Raw genomic sequence first — 26,514 nt, 5'->3', positions numbered from 1 at the left:
TATTAAATACGGGGACGAAGTTTGACAACTTTGATGTGCTGAGGAAAGTAAGCCTGTCACTCACTGAAGTGCAGTTTATTGCTTAAAGAATTTAATTAGAACTGAAGGTTCTTAAAATTACATGTATTTGTAAACCCTTTGTAAATAAATTTTATATAATAATGTTGTACTTTTATTCTAAAGAGATTATATCTGGTAATCTGTGTTACTTGTTCCTGATTGATAAAGACAAATTCCGTACTGTAAGATTTATTTTATACTTAATAAATGAAAACACAAAGCGCCATTGTAAAGGATTTTAAATGCACATATCATTTTTTTATACCCGTAAATCAGATTTGAATCTTAAACTAGAGTGGATTGAATGTAATGGTGTCACTGAATGTGTGTAATAGATAATTATTTCTCATTTAGGGAAATTATATTCTTATTTCAGCTCGTGGCTTTGTGTTGTATATTTCTCAACACAAAAAGAGCAATTGAGGAAATGATACATAAGTGTATTAAATGCTAAATATGCATGGGGATATAAACACATCTCTCTCTCTCTCTCTCTCTCTGTTTCTCTCTCTCTCTCTCTCTCTGTTTCTCTCTCTCTCTCTCTCTCTCTGTCTCTCTCTCTCTCACTCTCTCATGAATATTGCTTTGCTCACATAAAGATGCCATGATCTGTTTACAGATATTTATTCGAAGTATAAATATTCTTACAAGTTTAAATATTCTTACAATATATTGACCTTGTTTGCTTAAGATTATATGTCTTCATTTCCATGACCCTTACTATCGAGGGATATCTTGTTTCAAAAATACTAGTCGTCTGCCATGCAAACAAAATCCAAATACTGTACTAATTCACAGCTCAGCCATATATTTTGTCAACTTTAAAAATGCATGAAAACATCACGATCCGATTTCATGTATCATGTTTAATAATTAAAGATGTTTTGATATCAAAAAGTCTCTTGATTTGATTAGATTCCATGCTGTTTGATTAAAATCTGCAAAAAAAAATCTCCCAGGATATATATTTCCTGAACATGTTTGTTTAACTTAATCAGACGAGGATATTAGATCGCTCCTATTGATTTTAAACCGAAGTCCAACAGACTTCCAATCAATTAGTACGTGAGCAACTGTATCTAAATAACTATTCCGTAAATCATTCATTAAAACATGCTTATATGTATCATTATTAGCCCAATCAATCTCAAACTTGGTGTATAGTAATTATATTGACCGGGATCAAACGTTGTGTATAGTAGTTTATTTTGACTGGAAACAAGCATAAAGTCTAGGATTTCATATTGACTGGCGACAAGCCTGGTGTATATAAGTTTATATTTAGCTGGCGACAATCGTGAAGTCTAGTATTTTATACTCACTGGCAACACACATGGTGTATAGTAGTTTATATTGATTGGCGACAAGCCAATCAATATAAAGTCTAGTATTGACTGGCGATAAGTGTGGTGTCTAGTACTTTATACTGACACGCATGTATTATTTACTAAATGTATATGTAACAACTTTTTGTCTTTAGATCTCTGTATGTCATTGCATAATGGCGATAAGATCCAATATTAAATTGAATTGAATTGAATTGACTAGCAATAAGCGTGATATCTACATGTAATATTTCATACTGACTTGCAACAAGCGTGAAATCTAGTAGTTAAAATTAACTGGCAACAAGCGTGAAATCTAGTAGTTAAAATTAACTGGCGACAAGCGTGAAATCTAGTAGTTAACATTGACTGGCGACAAGCGTGAAATCTAGTTGTTAACATTGACTGGCGACAAGCGTGAAGTCTAGTATTTTATATTGACTGGCGACAAGAGTGGTGTATAGTAGTTTATATTGACTGCTTCACTCACTTGCAAATGAATTTTTATTTATTATTTTTTTAATTTCAGAACAACCCAGATGCGAGAGATTTTCATGCAAGGAAATTTAAAAATGTGACTGTGTCTTAAAACCAAGAACTTGGATTTTATATCATCAACGTTTAGATGGATGTGATATTGTGAGAATTACGCGAGGAGACGGATTGTTCTAAAGAACAGGAAGAAGATATCCACCATGTCGATCAGTATGGACTTCGTTAAGCAGATAATATCCCGTCCCAGGGTTCTCCGCTCCGAACCGGAACTGGAAGTCCTTGTTGACTTCTTTCGAAAAAAGAGTCCCTTGCTGCAAAACTTGGATAAAAGTTAGTCTTGAATATTCATTGTAGATACTATGATTGCATACATACCAAGTTTCATTGTTTTTGCAGTTCAGTAACACCGCAAAATTATAAAGCCCTCGAAAATTTATGAAACACCAGTACACCAGTGTGTGCATTTAACAACAGCAATATTTTATTATTACATTAGCTGCAATACATGATTACATGATATACAAATACACAACAATATGCACACTGTGCATCTCCATAACATGACTGAAGATTGTGGGAGTTTGGTCTCATTCATACAGAATTATAATGCGACTGTAGAAAAGTGAAGATAACGAACAGTGATCAATTTCATAACTCCCATCAAGAATACAAGGTTAAGAGTAGGGCAAACGCGGACCTCTGGGCAGACAAGAGGTGTCTAATGAACATTGCTGTTCGTATCGCTCATTTAATTACCGTGTGAAATACGCATCGGGTATAGGTGCATGTTCCTTAAAAAGGGGATGTTGATTTATCATGAACAAAAATCACAGAAACCATTACCAGTAATTAGTATGTACTACGGTTAACATTCTGAATGTATCACTCATTTACAGCGTGCACGGGGTGCGAATTTCAACACACATCACAGACCATACGAACACGTGCGCATTTTGTTGACTTCAGAAATAAAGAACAAGGCATGGTTTTGGCCAAACTTGACCTGTCAAAAAAATCACCAAAATACTAGTTATGGTATTTGAGAATTGGCCATTAATCATTTTTTTATCTTCAATAGCAGCTGTAATGTATTAAATGGAAACCCCGACATTAAACTGATGACGTCGCACACTTTGACGTAAATTTGGAAGTATATTTATAGATATACGGGGATTCTCCCCCCAACAGTCGTGTAGTCAAGCGTTGGTTTAAGATGTCCAACATCATAGGAAAATAAAACTTGTACCACACATAGAAGGAGCAATTTTCAACAAATTCGTCTGAAATTATTAGTTTTGTAATGATGTGAATGGGTATAGATAAGTACTTTTTAAAAAATCATGGAGGTCGCGCAACGACAAAAACCGCGCATGCGCATTACAATTATTCGTGGAAAGCTTTAATAATGCATAAATATGTTTGCAACACCAAATCAATAAAAACATTTATATAACAATATTTCACATCTATTTCTCATTTCTCTCTCCAAATTTATTTGTTGTGATGGAATTTTAAAATAAGATTGGTGATTTGCATTTGTCGGAGTATTGCATGCATTTTAAAAAAAAATGGCGACACCTTCGAATCACTGAATTTTATACGAAGTTTAGATTGTAACCGATATAACATCTCACGAAATGAAACAATAGAAATCCATCGGGACTTGTATTTAATTGGCATAAGCGAGATTCTGAGTACTTTGAGAACACACACATCATGATTATTGGTTTTTGGCCTTTAAATGGTATCATATATACTGAAGTAAGCACTGTTGTACAGCGCAAATAATTCATACGGTATAATTTTACAAAAAAACATGAAATCTTTTAAAAATATAAGAAAAGTGATGCGACATTTCTTAGCTGTTTAGGCCATCTTCTGTGTTGAAGTTCTCTGTCACTGTTGTATTGTATCTGTCATGGCTACAAAAATAATTCAATATTTGCGGAACACTGATTTTTTTTCATTTATGACGAAAACGTATCAAATCTGTAGTTAACATATGCATAGGAATTAATACGTATGATTTCTCTTCAAGGTACTTTTTGACATACTTAAAAAATAAAAATATGTTACTTATCGACAGAATCTTTGAATGTATGAATAGAAATAAATTTTGCACTTAAAAGATCGTAAATTGTTCTCAATATTATCTGCTTGGTGTTTGGGATGAATTTTCATTTTTTATGCTCAATAAAAAAAAACCCACAGCATTATTCACTCTTTTGCTTACCGTGAAACACAAACAAGGCATGACAAACATGTATAGTATATACACGGTATATTGGGGCATTTGTACAGAAGTCAAAGTATTTTACTTTCTCTCTCTCTTTGACCCATACGAAGCTGATATGCCCCAAAAGTCGATCGATCTATCTATCTATCTATCTATCTATCTATCTATCTATCTATCTATCTGTCTGTCTGTCTGTCTGTCTGTCTCTGTCTGTCTGTCTGTCTGTCTCTCTCTCTCTCTCTCTCTCTCTCTCTCTCTCTCTCTCTCTCCATCATTTACATCTACACATGCCAGTATGTAATTCTTGTAACTTTGAATTTCCAGATATTTTGATGGACATCGGTAGGAACTGTACTTATCATAAATGTACCAGGGACGACGTCATCATAAAGCAAGGAGAGAAGGGGGACGCGTAAGTTCCATAACTCTATTCAAATTTTGGTAACATTTTTACTGTTCTTCACATAGAGTGACTTCCCTTAGTTCAACAATGATTTGCCAAGGTAGAACGAAATCGTGTTAGTGTGAAAATCAATTGAGATCTCAGGCCTGGTATTTACATAGGATTAATTCAGAGTTAAACATCTCGTCTATTTTGTAAAGTTAAAAACCTACGTAAGATCACTTGACCTCATTTAAAGTGCTACTTGTTACTAGGAAAATTTTCAAATTCGTTGAATAAAGGTAAACTCAAATCAGTCGAAGGGACACACGACGACTGAAAACTACAGGGATACAATGATACTAAACGGGGCGGATTCAGCGAGGAACACTGAGGCCTGGAACACCATTAAATTCACACGACATATGTACAGTCAAAATTCCAAACACACTGCAAATAAATGCAGCATGCATGGTATGTCGGAACACCTCAAAATCCAAGATCCCCCCGCTTTACTATAGCCATGCTAACTGCAGTTTAACCCTGTTATTTCTCCGTGTAGTCCGACTTTGTCCTTACCGATACAGCTAAAAACAGCCACTGCCGGTGATATACGAAATTTCTTTATATGGAGTGCAAGTTTTGGACAAACTAACGAATGTGGTTTTTATCATGGAACTTGTGTCTTTAATCTTAAGCTACGGGTTCGAACCCGGTTGTGGTCAGGCTATTTCCCGATTTCCACACCAAAAAGGTCATTAAAAAATAGTTAATAACATAACCCTTGGTCTGCATGATTACAATCTTATCAAGATTAGATGTTAGATCCCCTTGCATACTCGCATAGATATGTATGGGAGTATGCGAGCGGATATATCATCTAATTCTAATTAGATCGACAAGATTACAACGATCATGAAACGAAAAAAATATTTTCATTAGATAAAACATTCAAGTATCGTTATTTAAATTACCGACGGTGAACGTCAAAGGCCTTAACATTTGCAAAACTCTCTCTCTCTCTCTCTCTCTCTCTCTCTCTCTCTCTCTCTCTCTCTCTCTCTCTCTCTCCTAGTAGTTCGATCTAAAGTAATAAAGATATCAGTTCATAAGCATGCAGTAATCTTTGAACGAATAGAAATGATTCTTTGTTTAGAAACATTCAATCTAATCAAACTTATAAGCTAGATCCGCCCGCATACCCGCAAACACATAGGGGTTGTACCGTACACGAGCAGATCTAAACATCTAATTTCAATTAGATTGAGAAACATTGCAAGGTACTCCTTTCTTAGACAGATACATGTATATAACTTATATCAACATGAAGTAATTAAATTCCGATGGGATATAAAAGATAATAAATGACATAATCATCATTCAATGGGGTTATTCCTTAAAGCTTTGAACGGGAAAAACTGAAGTTTGTCATGTTGCATCGTTCCTAATAAAGAAACACATTTTCCCACAGCCCTTAAACTGTCTATGTATCGCCAATCAAGCGATCAAGTAGGAAAGGTAATGAAATTATCTTATCATTGAAAGGGAAAGCAAACATTTAAATTCCTTTTCTTCTTTGAAATGATTTGTAGAAGCAACAATTGCCTTTATTATAAGAGGTGATGAATACAAAATAGACTTAAATGTCATTTGTATTGTGGATAAAGTTCAGATTCACTTGCATTTATTGACGATGATTACTGTCTGGTGGTAGTGATTTGCTAGTTCACCCGAGAACGGGAAAGGGAGTTTATATCGGTATATGAAAAATCAAAAAGGTAAAAGCATTTTATTTAACTGTTTCTTTCTTCATATATTTTCATGATCCGTTTTAGATTTAGATTTGTATTTTTCAACAAATTTTATTGATACAATCAAACTAATTAGAGACAAGTTCGACAACTCCTAAACTCGCTTCCTTAAATTTGTATAATACAAATAACATACTAATTAATCAATTAAAATATACGTTGTAATTCCGTCATTAGTATGAATATCAATACCATATAAATTCAAAATTTACAACACATCTTTATAATAAAAAAGGGATTGTTTCTCACTTAAGTTTCGACAGTTGGCTACCTGCAATAGGAACATGCAGAGTGTTTTAAACATATTGACAGAGTGCTTGAAAATGTCACAATTTTGGCTGACAAACATTTGCTGAATTAAAGATCTAGACTTATTAACACTCGTTATTTAATGCTGGTCTTTACGCAGATTATTTTTCCAGCTGTGGAAATATCCATGGTCTGAAAAACCCACAGAATTCTCCGTCTCTATTTATTATTCAATTACCAGTCTCTATTTTAGTATTCAATTACCAGTAAATTTTATTGACATTTTCTTGCGGACAAATGATATGAAATTATAGCTGAACATTTAAGGAGGGATAACACACCTGAGAAATTTGATATGGATGAAAAGTGGAGGATATTCAACATAACATTTTGAAATTGAAAACTTTAAAATTTACTTTAATTAGTAAAAAATATACACTTTTAGTAGAAAGTAATCTGAAAAAAAAAACCTGCTGGATTTGAACCCGCGATTTACAGATCAGTAGTTGACATGTTAACCGACTGAGCTACCCAGCTAGTCAAACAAATTTAAAGGGAATATACAAATTTTGCTGATATTCATATTTCCATTTATGTTTTAAAAAGAAGCCAGCCATTATGACGCTGTAGTATACCGCCTTAATTTTAAGATATTATATTTGGGGTGCGTATTTCTTATTTTTCTTAGTAGCACACATACATGTATCCTGAAGTAATGTAGCTATCCTTCGTTAAAGATTCGGATTACACGTGCACGTGACATAGTGACAATGAGCACAATATTAATCATTGGTCAAGTACTAACTGATAATTGAAAAATGTTCAGTCGCTAAATAAAATCTCACAATATAAAATGAGTACGGGGGGTGAGGGTGGGGGGTGTCCTTCATTTTGCATGTTGAAGTGTATACAATTTTCAAGTTGAAATCAAAGAGTGAAGAGCAATATGATAACACTTCGCATTTCTAATTATACATCAACCCGCCCCAACAGATCCGCCCCCTTGTTCACCGCGTTCCAGATGAGACCAGGGCTAGCGCCTTGACTTTGTCACTTTAACTTACGTTCAATAGTTATCTTTTAACGTCACACGGCGGACAAAGATATCAATATCAAATGTCGAATTCTTGCTTTTTTCTGTATTTACATATTGTCCGCATTCCGTTCACACGACGATATATCTCTGGTACCTATTACACAGGTGTTTATAGCGATAGCACTGATTTGTGTTTTAATACGTCAATCCCGTGGAGTTGCGCTGAATTCTTTTATTTTAAGGACAGTAGTATATTATTCTAATCATATGAAAAAGGTAAGGAAAAATGTTATATTCTAAAGGTTTCATCAAACAGGAAGATCTGTTTTAAAGTAGATTGTGTTGTCACGTGATTTAGTGCTAGTAGGCGAGGGACTCGCGACATACAAGTATATACTGATGCTATTTCAAATAACAAGTTATTAATAGAAATTCGAGAAAATGCATGTATACTACGAAAAAAAAAAAAAACACTCTTAGGTTCACACGATTTTTGTTTTTTTTATTGGTTGCACAAGTAGTGCGTCATAATGCGAGTATCTAAATCGCGTGTTCATCTTTTATTCTTTTGAACGTGGATGACAAAAACTTACATAGACTAATCATAAACTAGCTGTAGTTGACTTTTGTTTTACCATACATGTATGAGGTGTGATTCGGAATCAAAGGAAAAAGAAAGAAATATTCTATGACGTTTGTTATCACAACGATAGAATAACGTGACACTTTGGGAGGGATGGTTGTAACAGATGTGTACGTCATGCAATCAATGACACTATCTCCAACATTAATTCTAAAACAACTGGATGACTAGGAGTTATATCATGAAATCTAGAGAGCTTAGGTTCTCATATATTAATAGATCACCATTTCAGAATGACTGTTTTCCATCGGTCAAAAAGTTTCCCATATGTCCTAATTTCTCACTGACGTTGTCATTCTAGATAAGGTCTCCGGTCAAGGCCATTATTCCATGTTCAGACTTCAGACTTACTTATCGGATAGAAAAATGCGAAAGTCGCATTGACCACCTTCTTTGAAATTTATCTTTAAGGTCATTCCGCGACGCCGGCGTTCAGGGGGTGTATGAAATCGTCATTATGGCTTACGTCTTTTAGAAACATGAATGAAAAATATTTGTATATTCCGTTTAACTTTGGTAGTCGAGCTGGGAAGTCCTCCACTTTTTATCCACAGTAGAATTTCCTCCTTAAGTTAGTGTTAAGTTTGTGTGGAGAATTCAGTGTTGTGATTTCAAACCCAATACGGAGGTGACTAGATCTGATCTAAACGGTCACCAAGACATTGTCATACTGTACATGTATGACCTTGGATGTGACCTTAAGTCAAGACACTAAGTCCTGTAATTAGATACTGTCAATCAAACAACTTTCATTGGAATTATGACGTTACAGGGGCGATACACACGTAGATATAAAATACAAATGATGTAAGTGAAAAAAGGAACTACGATTGGCTGAACAGTACAGGTACGGATCCACAAATTTTCAAATGGGGTTGCGACCCATGCAAGATGGGTCTCCCACAAAGGATTGCAGACCGGAAAATAACCATTCCCTCTTTTAAAAAAAAGTCTTCAATAAAAGGGGAGATGTAAACCCACCACTCCAGATCCGCCACCTTTCATTGCAATGAAAGGAACGAACGAAAAAATAAAAGAGAACAATATTCAAACATATTTCTCTAAGACAGGAGTATATTTACGTAAGGTAAAACAATAATAAAAATAAATGAATAAATTTGAAAATAAGAAAATACGAGATATTTATTTTGTTGTCTCTCCTGTTACCTCAGCTAGCTGAGAACACAACACATATAAAACCTAGACAGAATCCAGACAAACCAGAAATAACTACAAAAAATCATAAATTGATCTGATGGGGTTTAAATATTTTCATGATATGAAAGTGTCTGCACTCGTAAAAATTCAATGCAACAAAGTTCGCTAACGCTGTCAGTTATGGGGTTTTAACAATCAAGGTTTTCAAAGTACACCAATCTTCTGGTGGTTTGTTTCAGCCGGTCGTTTTTTATATTTGATTATGTAAAAATGGCTGAAATTGACGTTTGTTAAAAAAAGTTCCCTTTTATGCTGAGTTAATACTGATCTTGAATGTCAAGCTATTCCTGATACGTGCCAGACAAACACAAAGAATTGAAATTAAATGTCCAAACATATTCTCCTAAGGCATTAGAGGCAGAACAGTATAGAAATGCTAATGGATTTAAATGTTTATCACAACAGAAATTCAGTTTTTATCAAATTGCAAATTCTAATGATGTGCATGTGTCTAACTCAGCTGTTACGTTGACGAAGTATAGGTACCACATCATTTATCCATTTATTTCAAACATGCCTCAACACTTGAGCCACTATCAGGTAGAGTCAATTTATATCTTATTTAAATAAATTATTAATCTCTCTTGCAATGTAGGGGCATGGGATAGTCCGCAGACAAAGTGTAGGGGAATAGAGTGCTAATGTATGTGAATAATTATATATATTCGAATTATGCTATTTAAGTGCATACATCGAGGAAAAAAACTAGATCATGCAATATGACAAATATGAGCGTGTATTCCATTAATGTTTCTCTTACATTTAACAAACTGATTGAATGTTTACATGTATGTGTTAGTTTGAAGGAAGATCGCGAATTGATTGATGGTACATGTAAATATACAATTGTTTGTTAATATACAAAGTATTGTGTAGGTAAGCGGGATTGGGAAGAAAAAAAACATGGCGAAGGTCAGAGAGAGAGAGAGAGAGAGAGAGAGAGAGAGAGAGAGAGAGAGAGAGAGAGAGAGCAATTTGATGGTCAGAGAGAACACTGCGAAGGTCAGAAAAAACAATGTGAAGGTCAGAGAGAGAACAAAGTGAAGGTCAGAGAGAGAGAGAGAGATAGAGAGAGAGAGAGAGAGCAATGTGGAGGTCAGAGAGCAATGTGATGTTCAGGGAGAGATAACTAGGTGAAAGTCAGAGAGAGAGAGCAATGTGAAGGTCAGAGAGAGAGAGAGAGAGAGAGAGAGAGAGAGAGAGAGAGAGAGAGAGAGAGAGAATTTGGAATTTGAAGGTCAGAGAGAGAGAACGATGTGAAGGTCAGAAATCTGGGTAAAACACAGTAAAGGTAAAATGCTATTTCTAATACTTTTCAAGTCATCGAAATTTAGATTACATCATTAGATGTGCAAGGTACATAGACGCTTTATTTGTTTCTATACCCCCCCCCCCCCCGCCCCAATTGTTGTAGCTACCTGTGTTTAACAATTTTCGAAATATTACCAACACATTCAAATAAAAAAACCATTTGTCTGTATTTAGCTAATAATATTCATTTAAAATTCTAAACAATAGGTCTTGGTGATATTAAGAATAGAAATGATCCTCCTGTAGTAGAGTCACCTCGTTGTAAGCGTGAATTCGTTATAAGCGTCGTTGCTATAACCGTGTTTTACTGTACAAAGAATAACGGTAAGTATGTATACATATTCATATCATGTATTAAAATGATATCCTGATAGGTGTGAGTGTATGTCACAAAATAAACTCATCAAAGTGTTTGTCCAAATACAGATTGTAATGTGTACGTACAAGGCACACACTCTAGTGTCTATAAAGGATTGTTGGCAGTTGCATTAACAAAGGAAAGAGAACACATTGGTTACCTAGATTTATTTCAAACATATCTCAGCAATTGAACCGCCATCAGATATAAAATAATTTCACAGAAGTCGAAAAACCCTAACAATACTTATCTGTACCCGAGCAGACCGCCCACAAAGTTCTGTTGTATATATTAATGATTGATATGAAATAGGTTTATTTCTTTATAATTTTTTTTTTTGATAATGCAGGAGGATGTGAATGCCGATATACCTCATGAAACGCGTTAGCATTTCTTGAAAAGTAGGCCGGCACGAAGCGTTGCAGTTCATTATTCTTACTTTTATATTCTCTTTTTATTTCTGTTGAAATTCCCAGTCCTTAAAATAGACATACTATTATCAAGATCCTTACGCGCATTGTTTACAACCGTTTTGCGTTCTCGATGAAATGGCTATAATTAAAATTCGTAATTATGTCAAAGGCAAAAAACCCCATTGAAAATGTAAATATTGAGACATAATATAGCATATATTCATGTGAAAGTTTGTATCATAATCCTTTATGTTACATTGAACAATTTGAATTGATTGATTGAATGTTTACATGTATGTGTTAGTTTGAAAGAAGAGGACGAATTCAATAGGTATGTATGGTTGGTGGCCGGTAGAAAAAAAGCTTGGTGAAGGTCACAGTGGTTTAAAGGTCAAAGCATGTGTAGGCCAGAGGTAGAAAAGGCGTAGTAGAGCAGCGCCATTATATCACGTCATTGCGTGTTACAAGGGTACTAGTAATCCAATAAGTACTGTAGTAATACGTGTATAGTAATATATGGGGGCACTGGATCAGAATGTGCGGAAAGTTAACAACTTATATATGCTTTCAATGGCTGAATGAATAACAAAATGTCTTGATTATACATGTAATTAAGTTGGTTATTTTACATGTATGTACATGTATAATATATGCATAATGTATTTTTACAGTGAAACCTGTCTAATCCGACATGCACTTGAGAACATATTTTTGTCGGAATACATATAGTGTGTCGGTGTAAAAAAAAAAAATGAAATTGACAATGAAAATAATGTATAAGAATGTTATTTTTTTAATCTAAAGTATAATATCTTAAAAGATTTGATGATCAGATTTGCAAATTGATGAGTTGCTAGTCGCTTTGTGAATAGTTAGCTTAAACTTAGCTTTCAGATGGTGAAAATTCACCTTAGTCGTGTATTGAAAAGTTTCAAAATATTATCCACGCATATTCAAAATCCAGTAAGATTAGGGAATTTGGTGTATTGTAGTAATACCACGTGTACAGGTTTTACAAAAGAAATATAAACTTAGGAAAGCGTCTTAGAATTTATGAGACTGCACGATGCCATGGACTTTTAATTGCGATTAGATATTCTAATGATGCAACTGGTACAGTGTATCTCACAAACAGAAAATCAAATTAATACAGTAATTGCGCTATCATATAGTAGAATGTGCTGCAACAAAAAGGAGGAAATGCTGATGATTAAAACCTTAATTAATTAAAAGTAAAACCGGTGTCTGTTTATTCCACTTGGACACTATGCTCTACGAGACTTAGTCTATATCCTCCGTATTTTCACATTAAGGTAGTTCCACCATCCTGTGAAGTTATGATATTTTGCAAAGTCAATGATTTAAAAAGATTTATGCGCGACAGGAACATATATTTTGTTGGAGTCTTTTTCAATACTTATTGTTAACCATAAAATATTTCAAAAGTCTTAAGTTATATGAATAATCAATTATGTGTTTCAAAATATTGAATCCAAGGGCAATAACTGTTTTCATAAAATTATTTATCAGTCCATTATGCGATAGATTTCTTTTATTTTTCACAAACGTTTTGTATATTCTTTAATGAAACAGTTTCTCGAAATTGTTATGCATGAAAGGTGAAGATAACGAACAGTCATTAATCTCATAACTCCTATAAACAATACAAAATAGTGAGTTGGGCCAACACAGACCCCTGGATATACCAGAGATGGGATCATGTGCCTAGGATGAGTAAGCATACCCCCTGTCGACCGGTCACGCTCGCCATGAGCCTTATATCTTGATCAGGTAAACGGAGTTATATGTAGTCAAAATCAGTGTACCAAGAACGGCCTAACAAACGGTATGAAATAAGTCAGACAGCATCATATTATTTGAAAAATCAACAATCAAATATAAGATTGAACCTATAATTCTAGAGGGGTGGAATTACCTTAAAAATTAAATTGTAGATAAGTGTGTCAAAATTTATTTGTGATATTTCCATTCGTCTGTTTATTTCCATCAGCATGCGCTCAGACGACAATGGGTACGTTTTGTGTGTGCTGAAAAACCAAGCTAACCTTGATCAAGTTAATTAATATTAAATGTGCGGCAATTTAACAACATGAGGTGCTTGAAGCATGCAGCAGCAGTGAAAATTGTTTTATAAAGAAACTGTGGATATAAGATATTCTCTAACCTTTAACAAATACCTCGTATATCAAAGTTCAATGTATGACGGCTGGTGATGGTTCAAATTACCATCAAAACGGTGAAAGGGACTGATTCACGATTTTCCCCAACAGTTTATTTTTCACTCTTAATAATTAAAATCTACTGTCTAATGCGTTTAAAAGCTAAGGTTTCTCATAAACTTTCAAGGTTATGCATATGACGGAATCTCTTTATAGAGAGTTTATTATTTGATATGTAAATAAAGATGGAGGTATATTTTGTTTACAAATTAAGTTTTGAAAACGCATGCTTAAACGATATATATTACATTTCAAGTATTCCTTAAGCAAAATATGCCATGTAAAAATTGTGTTTGGGCAAAATTATGATGTTATAAATTACGAAATTAACAGCTCACTAGTGTGTTTGTAAACATAAACAAGACTCGAATTAAAGAGTTAAGGCTAAACTATTGCTCTTATATTTGTATTAAGAATGTCCAAAATTTGATTGTCAACTTTAAATGGGTTATATTTTCAATGTTTAACTTTAAAAATGAAATATAGTAAAAAAATAAAAACAGAAATAGACAAAACATGAATCAGTCCCTTTAAATCCATGTGGAACATATTACGAGATGAATTGCGGAGAACTCTAGAACAACTCGTGGTTTAACCCAATACTGTAAACCAATTTTTAATCGCGTCTACTTTATTTGCCAGTGATGAACTAGTTCACGGCGACTAATTTCGCGACTTAGATTATGTTAAAGAAATGCAGGAGACATTAATCCACTGCTTCGCGGCAAAATATATTCGCGATGATTAGGTTCTCACTATTCTAGCGAAAATTTCTCGCTCGCGAATAGAAGTTGGTTTACAGTATCGGAATCACTAGGTGTTGTGATTTAGTAGACTAGTGATTTGCGTCAACGTAATTAAACAATAACGAATGTGGATGATTTTTAAAAGTCTAATATATAATGCTATTTTTTTGTATTTCATTTGAGCATACATTATTTAGTGTATCATTATTGATCTTTTTTTTTAAAATGATGTTTTGTCATATATATATCATTCTAAAGGAAAACAAATTTATCATGACATCATTACACCAATGGCAATATTGTATAGAAGATATGGTAAATGCATGATCAGAAATCGAAGTTAAGCGCGAAAATTGGTTTTCGAAAATATTAGAAAACACATGTTGAATTTCTTAATCTAATTACACAGGGACATACCGGAAGACGATTGGTAAGAATGACTTAACAGTTGGTGTGGTGGCTCATTCCAATGTGTAGAACATCGTCTGTGCTTTAGAAATGACTCAAAATGCATGTTTGATGAAGTTAAAATCAGCAATTAATTTAGACATAGTAACATCCATTTAATCGAAGAATCATGAAAATGATACTAACATATCAAGATATCGCAAAATCTAAAGGTGTGATGAATTTGATGGAGTACAATGAGAGGAAAGAAATAACAGTACTATTTATATGAAATGGCGTGCAGGGGAAAAAAGCTTATTGAAGTGTGTGACTGGTCGTGGTGTGGTAAAAGCTAGGCTATGCTTTGTACGTGTGTTAGCTAATAACAATGAAAAGGTTTGATGAATTAAGGGGTTTAAGAGGTTTGCATTTTTGTATGATTTTGCAGAAATAGGTAGGTCTGTTATAAATCAAAGTTTCCACCTCAAAATATACAATTATTTCAGAAATTTTCAAATAAATTATATCTCATGTGTGATTTCTTACTAAACAGGGATTCTATGGAAATCGAGTTCTGGTGAGTTATTGCAAAATGTTTGACGTCACGTTTTTGTCACGTGTGCAGATATTGTGTTCTACGTATATACCTGTCCGCGAGTCTGTCTGTATTAAACCTTGTCAGTTACCCTGTGTCTATTTCATACAATCGATGTCTATCGTGTTGTATGTAAATCAGATTGCTATCCATGCTTACACAGTAACAAATTCATATACATTGGAAGTGAAGTTAATTCATGCACCATTTGATAATTAAACATGGAAATTACTTTGTATTTCGTACTATGCACTTCTCGCTTCACTAAACGAGGGGTTTTGACAGCAATATACCTGCTATGATGTTTGCATATACTGTACAAAGCAAACTGTTGAAATCAATATATACACACACACACACACACACATATATATATATATATATATATATATGTGTGTGTGTGTGTGTGTGTGTGTGTGTGTGTGTGTGTGTGTGTGTGTGTGTGTGTGCTTGTGTGAATTTAGGAAATGAACTTTGAAAACACTTGTTTCTTATACATGTACAATTCAATGATCAGAGAGATATAGTGATTTAGAAGTGACGAACGTCCTCAGTGCTTAATCGTGCATGGTGGTAAAACAAGACATTGATTTCAGAAATATCGGAAATATCTTGTTCGATCTGCAGTGAAACACACTAGAATTTTATATCAAATTGGCTGTTCCTGCTTTTTTACAATCGCTTATTCCAATTTCGTCGCCTCTTACAGCACCATTTTGAAATCCCATTTTGTATAGCAAATTTGGGATGCGACGTGCGATCATATTCTGGCTACAATTTAATTTTAGCCATTTTCACTGTCGGTCAAATTTCTGAATTTAAAATTCCAGTTATTTAACCAATAGAATTTATATAGTATACGTAAATATGATAGATTTAAAACTGAGTGAAAATGTATTTAGGAAAACATGTAAAAAATGTATACATTAATCTGTTATATAACTATTCATAAAATATATTTATCTTACAGAAGAGCAACGTTTGTCTATTCTGGAAAGCTAAGTTGGCAAAAGAATTTCAAAGAATTAACCAAATGAAACATCTCCTTGTAACATACCTGTAGCTGTTCCAAGTTTGCAACTTTGGAATCCGCATGCTCAATAATCCCCCCATCCCCTCCCCAAACAAGAACAACCTAAAATATATTCTTTTTTCAACATGACTAACATTTCAAGTGTACTTTCAGCTTCTACATTATATTAAACGGGTCAGTCTCGGTTTACATTGACCCCAAGATGACGGGAGAAGATGAATTTGGTCGCTGGACTCCCGCCCGAAACCAGAAAACCCCATCCCCGGTCCCTTCGTCAGTCTCCGCCACACCCGAGCCTGGACAACCGCCCGGTCTTAAAGGCACAGTGGCTTTAGAAACTCTCGCGGAGGAGGAAGAAGATGAAAGTGGCGAAGTGAATGTACAAGATTCTGTCCGCAAACAAGCCCAAGCCAAAATTGAAGTGCTAGATCGTTCCAAGTTTGGAAAACTCATCGTTAACTATGGTAAGAATGACTGAAATTAACGTTGCCAATCCATAAATCATTGATAAGACAAAACATTATTACTGAAATATTGATTAATATTTTTTTTTAAAAATTTATCCGAAATCATTGCCTTTAATTTAGGCGCTGGAAAGTCCTTTGGTGAAGTCGCTCTTGTGAAAAGAGACAGTTTTCGGAATGCCTCGGTAATTGCTGACGAGGACGTGGATCTATTGGTGATCGGGCAGGATCTCTTTGATCGATCGCTAAAGGTATCGGGGTCAATAGGTCACCCAGGTTTTTTTTTAAAGTTCTCTTCTCTACACTGCTCCTTATCAACATTAGCAGTAGTTTATATTGGTTGGGGGATCCAAAAGAACACATCTATCTGATAAAGTTAATTGATACGCATTGAAACATGCAACGTAAATATGAAGATCCAGTGTTATGTCAGAATGCAGACTCATAGGCATAAACATGGGTACATGTAACGGGGAGGGGGGGGGGGGGGGCAGGGAGTCGTGATACATGTAGGTATGTGTTTTAGCAAAATATTAAAAAATCACTATGACATTTATTTCAAAATGTTAACATTTCCAATGTTTTTACCTTTGGTATCTTTACCAATTGAAATGGTAGCCATTTCCTTCATCAATATGAAGAAAGTGCGTATGAATCTTGCTAAATATAGTACGACTATTTCAACGATTGAGAATATTACGACAGAGATGAAAGTAAAATCTAAATATGAAAATAAATTTCAATTTTGAAAATACATGAGGGTACATGTACGGTCAGCAACACTTCACGCCTGCGCTGTTGTTGATCTAGTGTATTTTCAAAAATGAAATTTATTTCTTAAATATCCCCTGCCCTTTTTATCACGTTCACCAATAAGGTGTGGGGATTTCTAACTTCAGAGAAGTTGTAAATAGCATTACTTACTAGGTTTGTTACTGAAAAGGTGACTGTCTATAAGACAAAATTTCTGTAGACAGTCAGTAACACAAAGTTGATGTTTGTTTTTGTCGAGGACCAGAAACATACGTAGTTTACAATTCGCTCCGCCTTCCATGAACTTTAACAACCCGATAAATTTCTGTAGACAGTCAGCAACAACCCTAGTAAATAATACTAGAAATCTACCCACCAGAGATGCGTACTGCTGCTTTATATATCTTAATTAAGTGTATACGTATTGCTGCTTTATATATCTTAATCAAGTGTATACGTTGTGTATCACTACAGAGTGAATGACAATAATCCTAGCAAATTGTGCAAGACGTTTGAAAGAATATAAAAATTTATGTACAATACGGTGTTACCGATTCAGTGTAGACAAATGTAAAATTACATATAGCTCTCTTTTTGGAAATTTTCATAGACATAGTCACCCAAGTAGCTTTCAAAACTTGCAGTTAAAAATAATAATAATAAAAAACAAACCCTAAAAAACCAAGCAAACCACAAACCTTTTGTAACTTGGATATGCAAGTAAATCTAAGAACTAAACGCTTCCTTAAATAACTGGCTTCGCGAAGTATGCCTAGTGAAGTACTGGAGTTCACATCTTATATTTACACTCTACTTTTATTTTTGGTGGAATACCAAGCCGTTGAAATAGACGTACTATATTTATCAAGATTCATGCGCATATTGTTCACAACTGCGTCGCATTTATGATGAAATAACAGTCATTACAACAGGTAAAGATAATGAAGGCAAAAGCATTTAAATGTAAATATAATAATATAAAGTCTTATGTGGATCACATATCTACAATATGAATCTTTGCTATTATTTATTATGATCACTTGTTGAATAGTTGGAAGCGTCCATTTTGTACAAATATCGTGCTTCCTTTGAATGTGATATATTCGAGTCGCCTTTCCCAAGATTGCTGGAAAACCCCGACAAGTTGTGATTATACAAGATGCATCATATATATACAGGTCCCATGCGATTGAGTGCACTTTGACAAAATATACCCATTTTGAAATCACACGTGTCTAAGATAATTTTTCCATGATATTAGTAATAGGACAATTATCTTATTTTATCAACAGTGCGATCATGAGAAAGAATTTGCTGAAATTAGTAACTTCATCGAGTCTCATCCATTCTTTTGCCACATGCCAAACAAACTGAAGAAGCTCCTGGAAATGAGCTTGAGGCGGGAGACATTTATCTTCGACTCCGTGATGGTGAAACAGGGAGACCCAGTGACTGGGATGCATTTCATACTCAAGTGAGCATTGGGATTTTTACCCCTGCAAAAGGCGGTTGTTATTTAATGTTTTAGTAAATTTCTTTACAAGTAAATGTGCATACAGGTACTGAAATAACGAACATTTGATATATTTATATATCCAACAATTTTATATATCAAAGAGTTGCTACGGAAAGTTCGTTCCCTTAAATACATACAGAGTGTTTCATAAATTATGCCCAATGTGGACTGGATGGTGAAAAGAAAATTGAATGTGAAAGGATAACCAAGGATTTGATACTATTAAGCATATCTGCATCATTTTAGTACTCCTATTCATTTTAAAATTTCGTCTGGAAAACTCTAAGTTTGCGGTTAGTGCAATAGACATGGAGGTTATAACGAGGCAATGATATGTGATGATGTAACTAATCCGTCCCCATTCACTGGTTTCCAGGGGCCAAGCGAATGTTACCGTGGAACCGCACAAGCACCAGAAGCAGTACTCTCATTTGTGGCCTTTTGAAGCCGGTGTCGATATTTACGCCATAGAATTTGAGCACCTCAGGTATGATAGAATATATACATTGGGATATTGTATTTTTTGTACAATTATATACGGCCGTCATAGACAGGTCGTACTATGGTATGGTGCAGTGTGCCCGTCCTAGACAGGTCGTACTATGGTATGGTGCAGTGTGCCCGTCCTAGACAGGTCGTACTATGGTATGGTGCAGTGTACCCGTCCTAGACAGGCCGTACTATGGTATGGTGCAGTGTGCCCGTCCTAGACAGGTCGTACTATGGTATGGTGCAGTATGTCCGTCATAGACAGGTCGTACTATGATATGGTGCAGTGCGCCCGTCATAGACAGGTCGTACTATGGTATGGTGTAGCGAGTCCGTCATAGACAGGTCGTACTATGGTATGGTGTAGTGTGCCCGTCATAGACAGGTCGTATATGTGCGTATATATAAAAGTTATAATCAAATTAAATGCTTACAAGGAGTATCACATGCAACAGTTTTTAGACACATTTTCCTAATGATGAACGGAAGATGCCTATTGTTTTGTCAAGGGTCAAGACAAAATAAATAGATATAGTACTGATAAGGCTAGAAAAATCGAACTTAACACAGGTGTTTCCCATGGTGAGGGGGGTGCTAATAATTCCTCAAAGTCAAAGGTCGATGTCATAATCTCAAGGGTATATCATGAAGGACACGCAGTAGTAATAAGGAAAATCAAAGCATATAAATGTTTCTCCCACACTGTTTTGCGTCTCAATTTATACATGTAACTAAAGTGAAAATTTTCTACCTTTTGATATTTAGCAAATCAATCTTAGAGAATACTTTCCGATAGTAGAAATGGGTTCGAAAGAACACTTCCGGAACCATTTTTGCCGGCAGAATTTTTTTTATTTTACTACAGTAGCTATATCATTACACGGGCGTATTTGGCAACATGACATAGACATTTGGTTCTTCAACAAAAATGGAAAAAGGAAATATTCATATCTAGTGACCAGTCTTCGAAAAACTTACTTTGTTAAACACTACTCTGATTCCACGCACAAGTACTCTGAACTTGAAATTAAAAAAATGCTAGAGTTTCTCATTGACAATATCTTCGTGGTCTTTGGTGATCAGGTCTTCCAACAGTCTGTTGGAATTACCGGGCCCGAATTGTGATCCTTTGTTAGCCGACCTGTTTCTATATTCATATGAAGCAGAATATATTGAAAAACTTCTACGTGAGAAGAAAAAGTCTCTTGCTGTGGCCTTCAATTCGACATATAGATATATCGACGACGTTTTGGCTATTAACAATAACTTTCATTCATATGTCGATTCGATATATCCCTGCGAGCTCGAAATAAAAGACACCACAGAGTCGTCCACTTCTGCTTCATACTTAGATATTTTATTGAAAGTAGACATTAATGGCAAACTGACAACTACACTGTATGACAAATGGGATGATTTCAGCTTGTCCGTCGTCATCTTCCCATATTTATGTAGCAATATTCCATTATTACCTGCATATGGTGTTTATATCTCTCAACTGATTCGATACGCAAGAGCTTGCTCTGCGTATAGTCAGTTTTTAAATCAAGGCAAGCTACTGACAAACAAGTTGATGGTACAAGGGTTTCAACAGTCTCGATTGAAGTCAGCATTTCGCAAATTCTATGGTCGTTATAACGATCTAGTTCTTCAATACAACCTATTATTGGGTCAAATGCTGTCTGACATGTTTCATACCGATTGTTAGACTGTTCTTGGCACACTGGTTTTGACTACGGATAACCCCGTTTACCTGATCAGGATATAGGGCTCACGGGGTGTGTGACCGGTCGACAGGGGATGCTTACTCCTTCTAGGCACCTGATCCCACCTTTGCCCAACTATCTATATTGTATTGCTTATAGGAGTTATGAATTGATCACTGTTCGTTATCTTCACCTTTCATGAGTGTTGCTCTTGTGAGTCTTGTGAGAAGTAAGATTCTTTTTCTTTGATGTTTTATTAGAAATAATGAGTGATAATTATATGAATATACCTCTATATCTAGAAAAAAAAAAAAAAAAAACCCAACAAAAACAAAACAAAACTAAACGAATTATTTAAACCCCCCTTCATTGGGGATGAAATATATTAAAGCACCAGAACACTGTGGTTTGACAATTGGTATCTTTTTATTTAATTATATTTTATTTAGATTAAGAAGAAAATGTTCACATTGAGAAATAAAATCACATAAAGAAACATATAGCAATTGCTTTCTGTCGTAGAACGTTTGTCTGGGTTTTCGGGGTGTGAGGGGTGGGGGGTTCGGACTGTATTAACTTGTGTGTTGAGGCTAACGAATCGGTTTGAGGGACAAGTAAGATGTAATTCATGGTTTTACGTATTGTTCTATCAGGATTATATATATCGGAGTATAACGCAATAAAGACACTAAAATTATGTAATAATACAATTATCATTTGTTCGTTTTTCTTGCATTCTGAAAGGGAAAAAAGAAAGTGAGTAATATAAATATGATCCGATATATAAGCTACACTTTGTTGTTCTAGATCTATTATATACTCTTTTTTTCTTAATTTGTAATATCTATAAAGGCTAGCGATGTTGGACATTTCAAGTTTGAATTGTTGTACAGTAAAACACGTTGATAACGAACATGTTTATAGCGAATTCAAGCTTATGATGAAGTAATATTCATTCCCCTATGAGGGGAAAATAACGAAAATTGTATTGGATATAAAGAAGTTTGTTTATAATGAACTGGTTTTCGCTGACCCTGGAGGTTCGCTATAACTGTGGTTTACTGTATCGCTTTGATTGTATGTATCGTTTTTGCATGTAATTGTATATCATTTGTATATGGACACATTTGAAAGAAAAGGCTTAAATTCAAAATGCAATTGTTTTAGTTTTTGTAACTGAAAACAAAATTTATAAATAGCTGGCACGGACAACAAGTGATACTAGTATACCACTCTTTATGTTAATTTAGGCAACTACGTACATAATGTTTCAACACGTGTGATTCATTTCGTGATTACAGGGAAGCACGGAGACAAGCAATACTCAGAAAGTATGAAGACCCTGCCGTGTGGGAAACAAAGTCGGAGGAACTCGTTATTCGACGGACAGAAGGATACGCGGCCGTGGAAAAACGGATGAAGGAGCGTCACGTGGACCTTTGTTCGATTCAGGATCGCGAGATATTAGGGGACATTGAAATTTATAATAATTTGAGCACCTATATGCACACAGTGAAGTGTACTGCAAATACGGAAGTATTTATATTAGACACTAAGAACTATGACCGAATTGTTGGGAAAAGAAACACAGCCACCATCAATATCATGCGAGAATATGTAAAAGCCAAGCTGGAAACTAGAATGAACATGAAACAAGGACATTTAGTTCCGTTTTTACAATTTTTACATTTCAAATTGACAGAAGAGTCGTTACCTCAGTCTAAACCATTACCTCCATTAAAAACTTCCAAAACTCTGCCGGACAGGGACACCATGCTGCAACAACTGCTTCAGTGGTTCAGAGATGGGAAGTCGACGGTTGTGGAACCTTTCACCCCTGGAGCAGTTTTCTACAAGGAACTTATGAAAGAAAAGGCAGCAGCTCGCAAGGACCATCCCGCGCCTGTCAAAACTAGTGTTGCCCTCACCCTGAGGGCAAACCGACGAAATCAACCACCTCGAAAACCGAGGAGTTTGATGGAAATTAGAGAGTCTCTGCGACAAATGATGGAAGCGGAGGTTATCGAATTTGAAAATGAAGCAGCAAAGAAACAGATTGGGTCTCGAAAAAAACCGAAAGACAGAGGCAGGAAGGTTCGAAAAAGACATTCATCCCAAACTCAATCAAATTTTGAAGGAAGTCGAAGCAAGGCGGCGTCACTGCAATCACTAGCCTCGCTTCCAAATTACTCAGGAGATAAAGAGCAGGACGAAAGCGACAACACATTACTTAAGATATTTGCTAATCATAATAAGCCGCCAAATGAAAACGAAAGCAAACCAAAGAGCAGACGAGGTTCCTTGGAAAATGCTTCTCGAGACGAACAAAAATCAGTAAAACCGGTTCTCATCACGGAAGTAAATAGTTCTCCTCGAAAGGAGCAGCGTGTTGACCTACCAAATATTAAGGAAGAACGTACGCAAGAGGAAATTATTCTTAAAAAACAAAATCTAGGACTTAATACCAAAGACAATCTGACATTGAACACTGAAAAGTCTGACGTAGCAGCTCGAACACAATTCCAAGTTCCAAATGCAGCAAAATCAAAAGAACTTCAAGTGTCAAATCTTGAAAATGTCCCCACTCTGATTGGCGAGGAGAACACCCTGCCAAATATCCCAGGAGCAGAAACATCATCTATTGTAAAGAAAAGAAATGAAAATTCCAAATGGACAACCGCAATGAAATTTGTCAACGAGAATATACAGCGCCGACTGATGACGAAAAAGGAATCGGATAATGACAACCTTCCCCACTATGATGACTACGAGTCCAACGATAAAAACCTGACCTTCTTGGAGAATAGACTCATGGCTTTCCATGTAAAATACGGCGGAAAAGCAAAACTGCACATGAAATTACCGAAACTTGCGAGATATACTACGGAAGTACGTACTCAAGATAAATGTAGAATTATTCACTTTTTTAAATGTGTTGGTCGATATCATGATTTACCTCTGCTAGAATAGTAAATGTGGGTAAACTTCTGAATGAATATTAAATCAATGAGGCACATCTTAAGTACATTCAACGGACTATGCATGTAAATATGACGAACTTTGAATGTAAATATGACGGATTCTGTATGTAGATATGACGGACTTTGTATGTTAATATGACGGACTTTGTATGTAAATATGACGGATTCTGTATGTAAATATGACGGGCTTTGCATGTAAATATAACGGACTCTCCACGTAAAAGTAACGGACTTTGTATATAAATATAACACACTTTGTATGTAAATATAACGGACTTCGCGCGTAAAAGTAACGGACTGGTATGCAAAAGTAGCGGACTTTGTAAGTAACAGTAACGGACTTTGTATGTATAAGTAACGGACTTTGTATGTAAAAGTAACGGACTTTGTAAGTAAAAGTAACGGACTTTGTATGTAAAAGTAACGGACTTTGTCTGTAAAAGTAACGGACTTTGTATGTAAAAGTAACGGACTTTGTATGTAAAAGTAACGGACTTTGTATGTATAAGTAACGGACTTTGTATGTATAAGTAACGGACTTTGTATTTAAAAGTAACGGACTTTGTAAGTAAAAGTAACGGACTTTGTATGTAAAAGTAACGGACTTTGTCTGTAAGAGTAACGGACTTTGTATGTAAAAGTAACGGACTTTGTATGTAAAAGTAACGGACTTTGTATATAACAATAACGGACTTGGCATGTAAATCTAACGGGAAAAAATCCTTGTCAAATAGGTAGGAGGCCAGAACTCTCAACCCCTTACTACTACGTGCCTGACACCAGCAAGCTATTCTAATTCCGAAAATTTCAAATACACGTAGAGCAAATTAAACTGACAATTATGATATGTCATTAATGTATATCGATTGACTTGTGATGTGTGCATCTATGAATTTTATTCTGTATAGTAGCCATTATTATTTTAAGATGAAAACTTTACATAACATTGACATACGATTATGTTTCAGGAAAATGAAGTAAAAGCTCCAAAACCTGGTGGCAAGGTTTGGATCAGAAGGCGCATGTGCAGATTCGCCGACAATAAGATCCAGGTTAAAGATCACCAACATGTTCGACACCATATTGTTGGAGACATCCCCGATTTTGACACCACGGTGCAAAAACAAAAGCGGGTCATGCAAGCTTTTCTGTGATACAGACGGACAACGCGATGTTTAGAGAGTATTACTTGGTGAAACAATTAACAAGTGTATTGCTATTAAAAGAATGACAGTTGACGAGGCTGTAATTTGGAAACTATTGTTAGCTAATTTTCAATAACAAGATTTGTCAGATTTTCATGAATAAACTCTCCACATTCTAATATATACATGTAGATTAATATATGTAATATCAAACGTAATTACTGATTTGATTGATTTTGTACATGTATTGTTTAACGCTGGGGAACATTTCATAATTATGTAGACGTCACCATTGCCGGTGAAAGGCTGCAAAATGCCTATGCTCGGCGTTTACGGCCAAAGAGCAGGGATATCTTTATCGTGCCACACCTGCTGTGACACGCGACCTCGGTTTTTGTGATCTTCTCCGAAGGACCGCCCCATTTATTCGCCTCTTACGACAAGCAAGGGATACTGAGGATCTATTCTATCCCGCATTCCCACGGGATTGTAATTAATGGAAAAAAAACAACCCAAAAACTATTTTAAGATCGAAGAAGTTATCTCTTTGTAATGGAAAGATTTATGAAATTGGAGGGAAAATATACAGGACGCCTAACTAACTTTACCCACTTTCCATTAAAAAGACCAGAAAAGTTTGTATGGATAGATTCCACCTGCTTCTGTTTACTCGTGTCTAATGTCCTCAACACTTCATGTGATCTGCCGTTCCAACATACTTGTGCATACTGTAGCGTCAACGTGTTTTGTGTCAAACACAACTGGCATAATGTAGTTATGTAATTCCCACGTCACTCTAACAGTGGGTCAGTCCTTACTCTGCAACTCAAATGTTCCCCGTCAAATACTGTAGGTCCTCACTGCAGCAACATAGTAATCCGGGGATCCATGTGAGTGACGTCACCATTGCTGGTGAAGAGCT

General features: G+C 35.3%; 1 protein-coding gene across 16 annotated transcripts in view; it reads left to right on the top strand.

Annotated features, from left to right (window-relative positions):
* Nucleotides 1–25,818, top strand: part of LOC125666724 (uncharacterized) — a 31,630-nt gene extending 5,812 nt beyond the window's left edge. For 2 of the 16 annotated variants that reach the window (XM_048899955.2, XM_048899956.2), the window contains exons 2-13: nucleotides 1,915–2,210; nucleotides 4,441–4,528; nucleotides 11,842–11,868; nucleotides 13,549–13,569; nucleotides 14,933–14,953; nucleotides 15,464–15,487; nucleotides 16,692–17,002; nucleotides 17,126–17,253; nucleotides 19,048–19,229; nucleotides 19,648–19,758; nucleotides 22,768–24,355; nucleotides 25,416–25,818. In XM_048899955.2, coding sequence (XP_048755912.2) covers nucleotides 2,081–2,210; nucleotides 4,441–4,528; nucleotides 11,842–11,868; nucleotides 13,549–13,569; nucleotides 14,933–14,953; nucleotides 15,464–15,487; nucleotides 16,692–17,002; nucleotides 17,126–17,253; nucleotides 19,048–19,229; nucleotides 19,648–19,758; nucleotides 22,768–24,355; nucleotides 25,416–25,601 — 2,817 coding nt within the window. In that variant the 5' untranslated portion in view covers nucleotides 1,915–2,080 and the 3' untranslated portion in view covers nucleotides 25,602–25,818. Of the gene's footprint in view, nucleotides 1–1,914; nucleotides 2,211–4,440; nucleotides 4,529–5,592; nucleotides 6,277–7,711; nucleotides 9,996–11,841; nucleotides 11,869–13,548; nucleotides 13,570–14,932; nucleotides 14,954–15,463; nucleotides 15,488–16,691; nucleotides 17,003–17,125; nucleotides 17,254–19,047; nucleotides 19,230–19,647; nucleotides 19,759–22,767; nucleotides 24,356–25,415 lie in introns of those variants that run through there. The other 14 variants (XM_048899965.2, XM_056151862.1, XM_048899958.2 and 11 more) reach the window with 13 other exon arrangements.
* Nucleotides 25,819–26,514: the final 696 nt, after the last annotated feature.

Source organism: Ostrea edulis, chromosome 10, assembly GCF_947568905.1.
Source record: "Ostrea edulis chromosome 10, xbOstEdul1.1, whole genome shotgun sequence".
NCBI classification, from domain to species: domain Eukaryota; kingdom Metazoa; phylum Mollusca; class Bivalvia; order Ostreida; family Ostreidae; genus Ostrea; species Ostrea edulis.
Note: the sequence above shows the minus strand (reverse complement) of the source record. Positions and strands in the feature narration are given on the sequence as shown.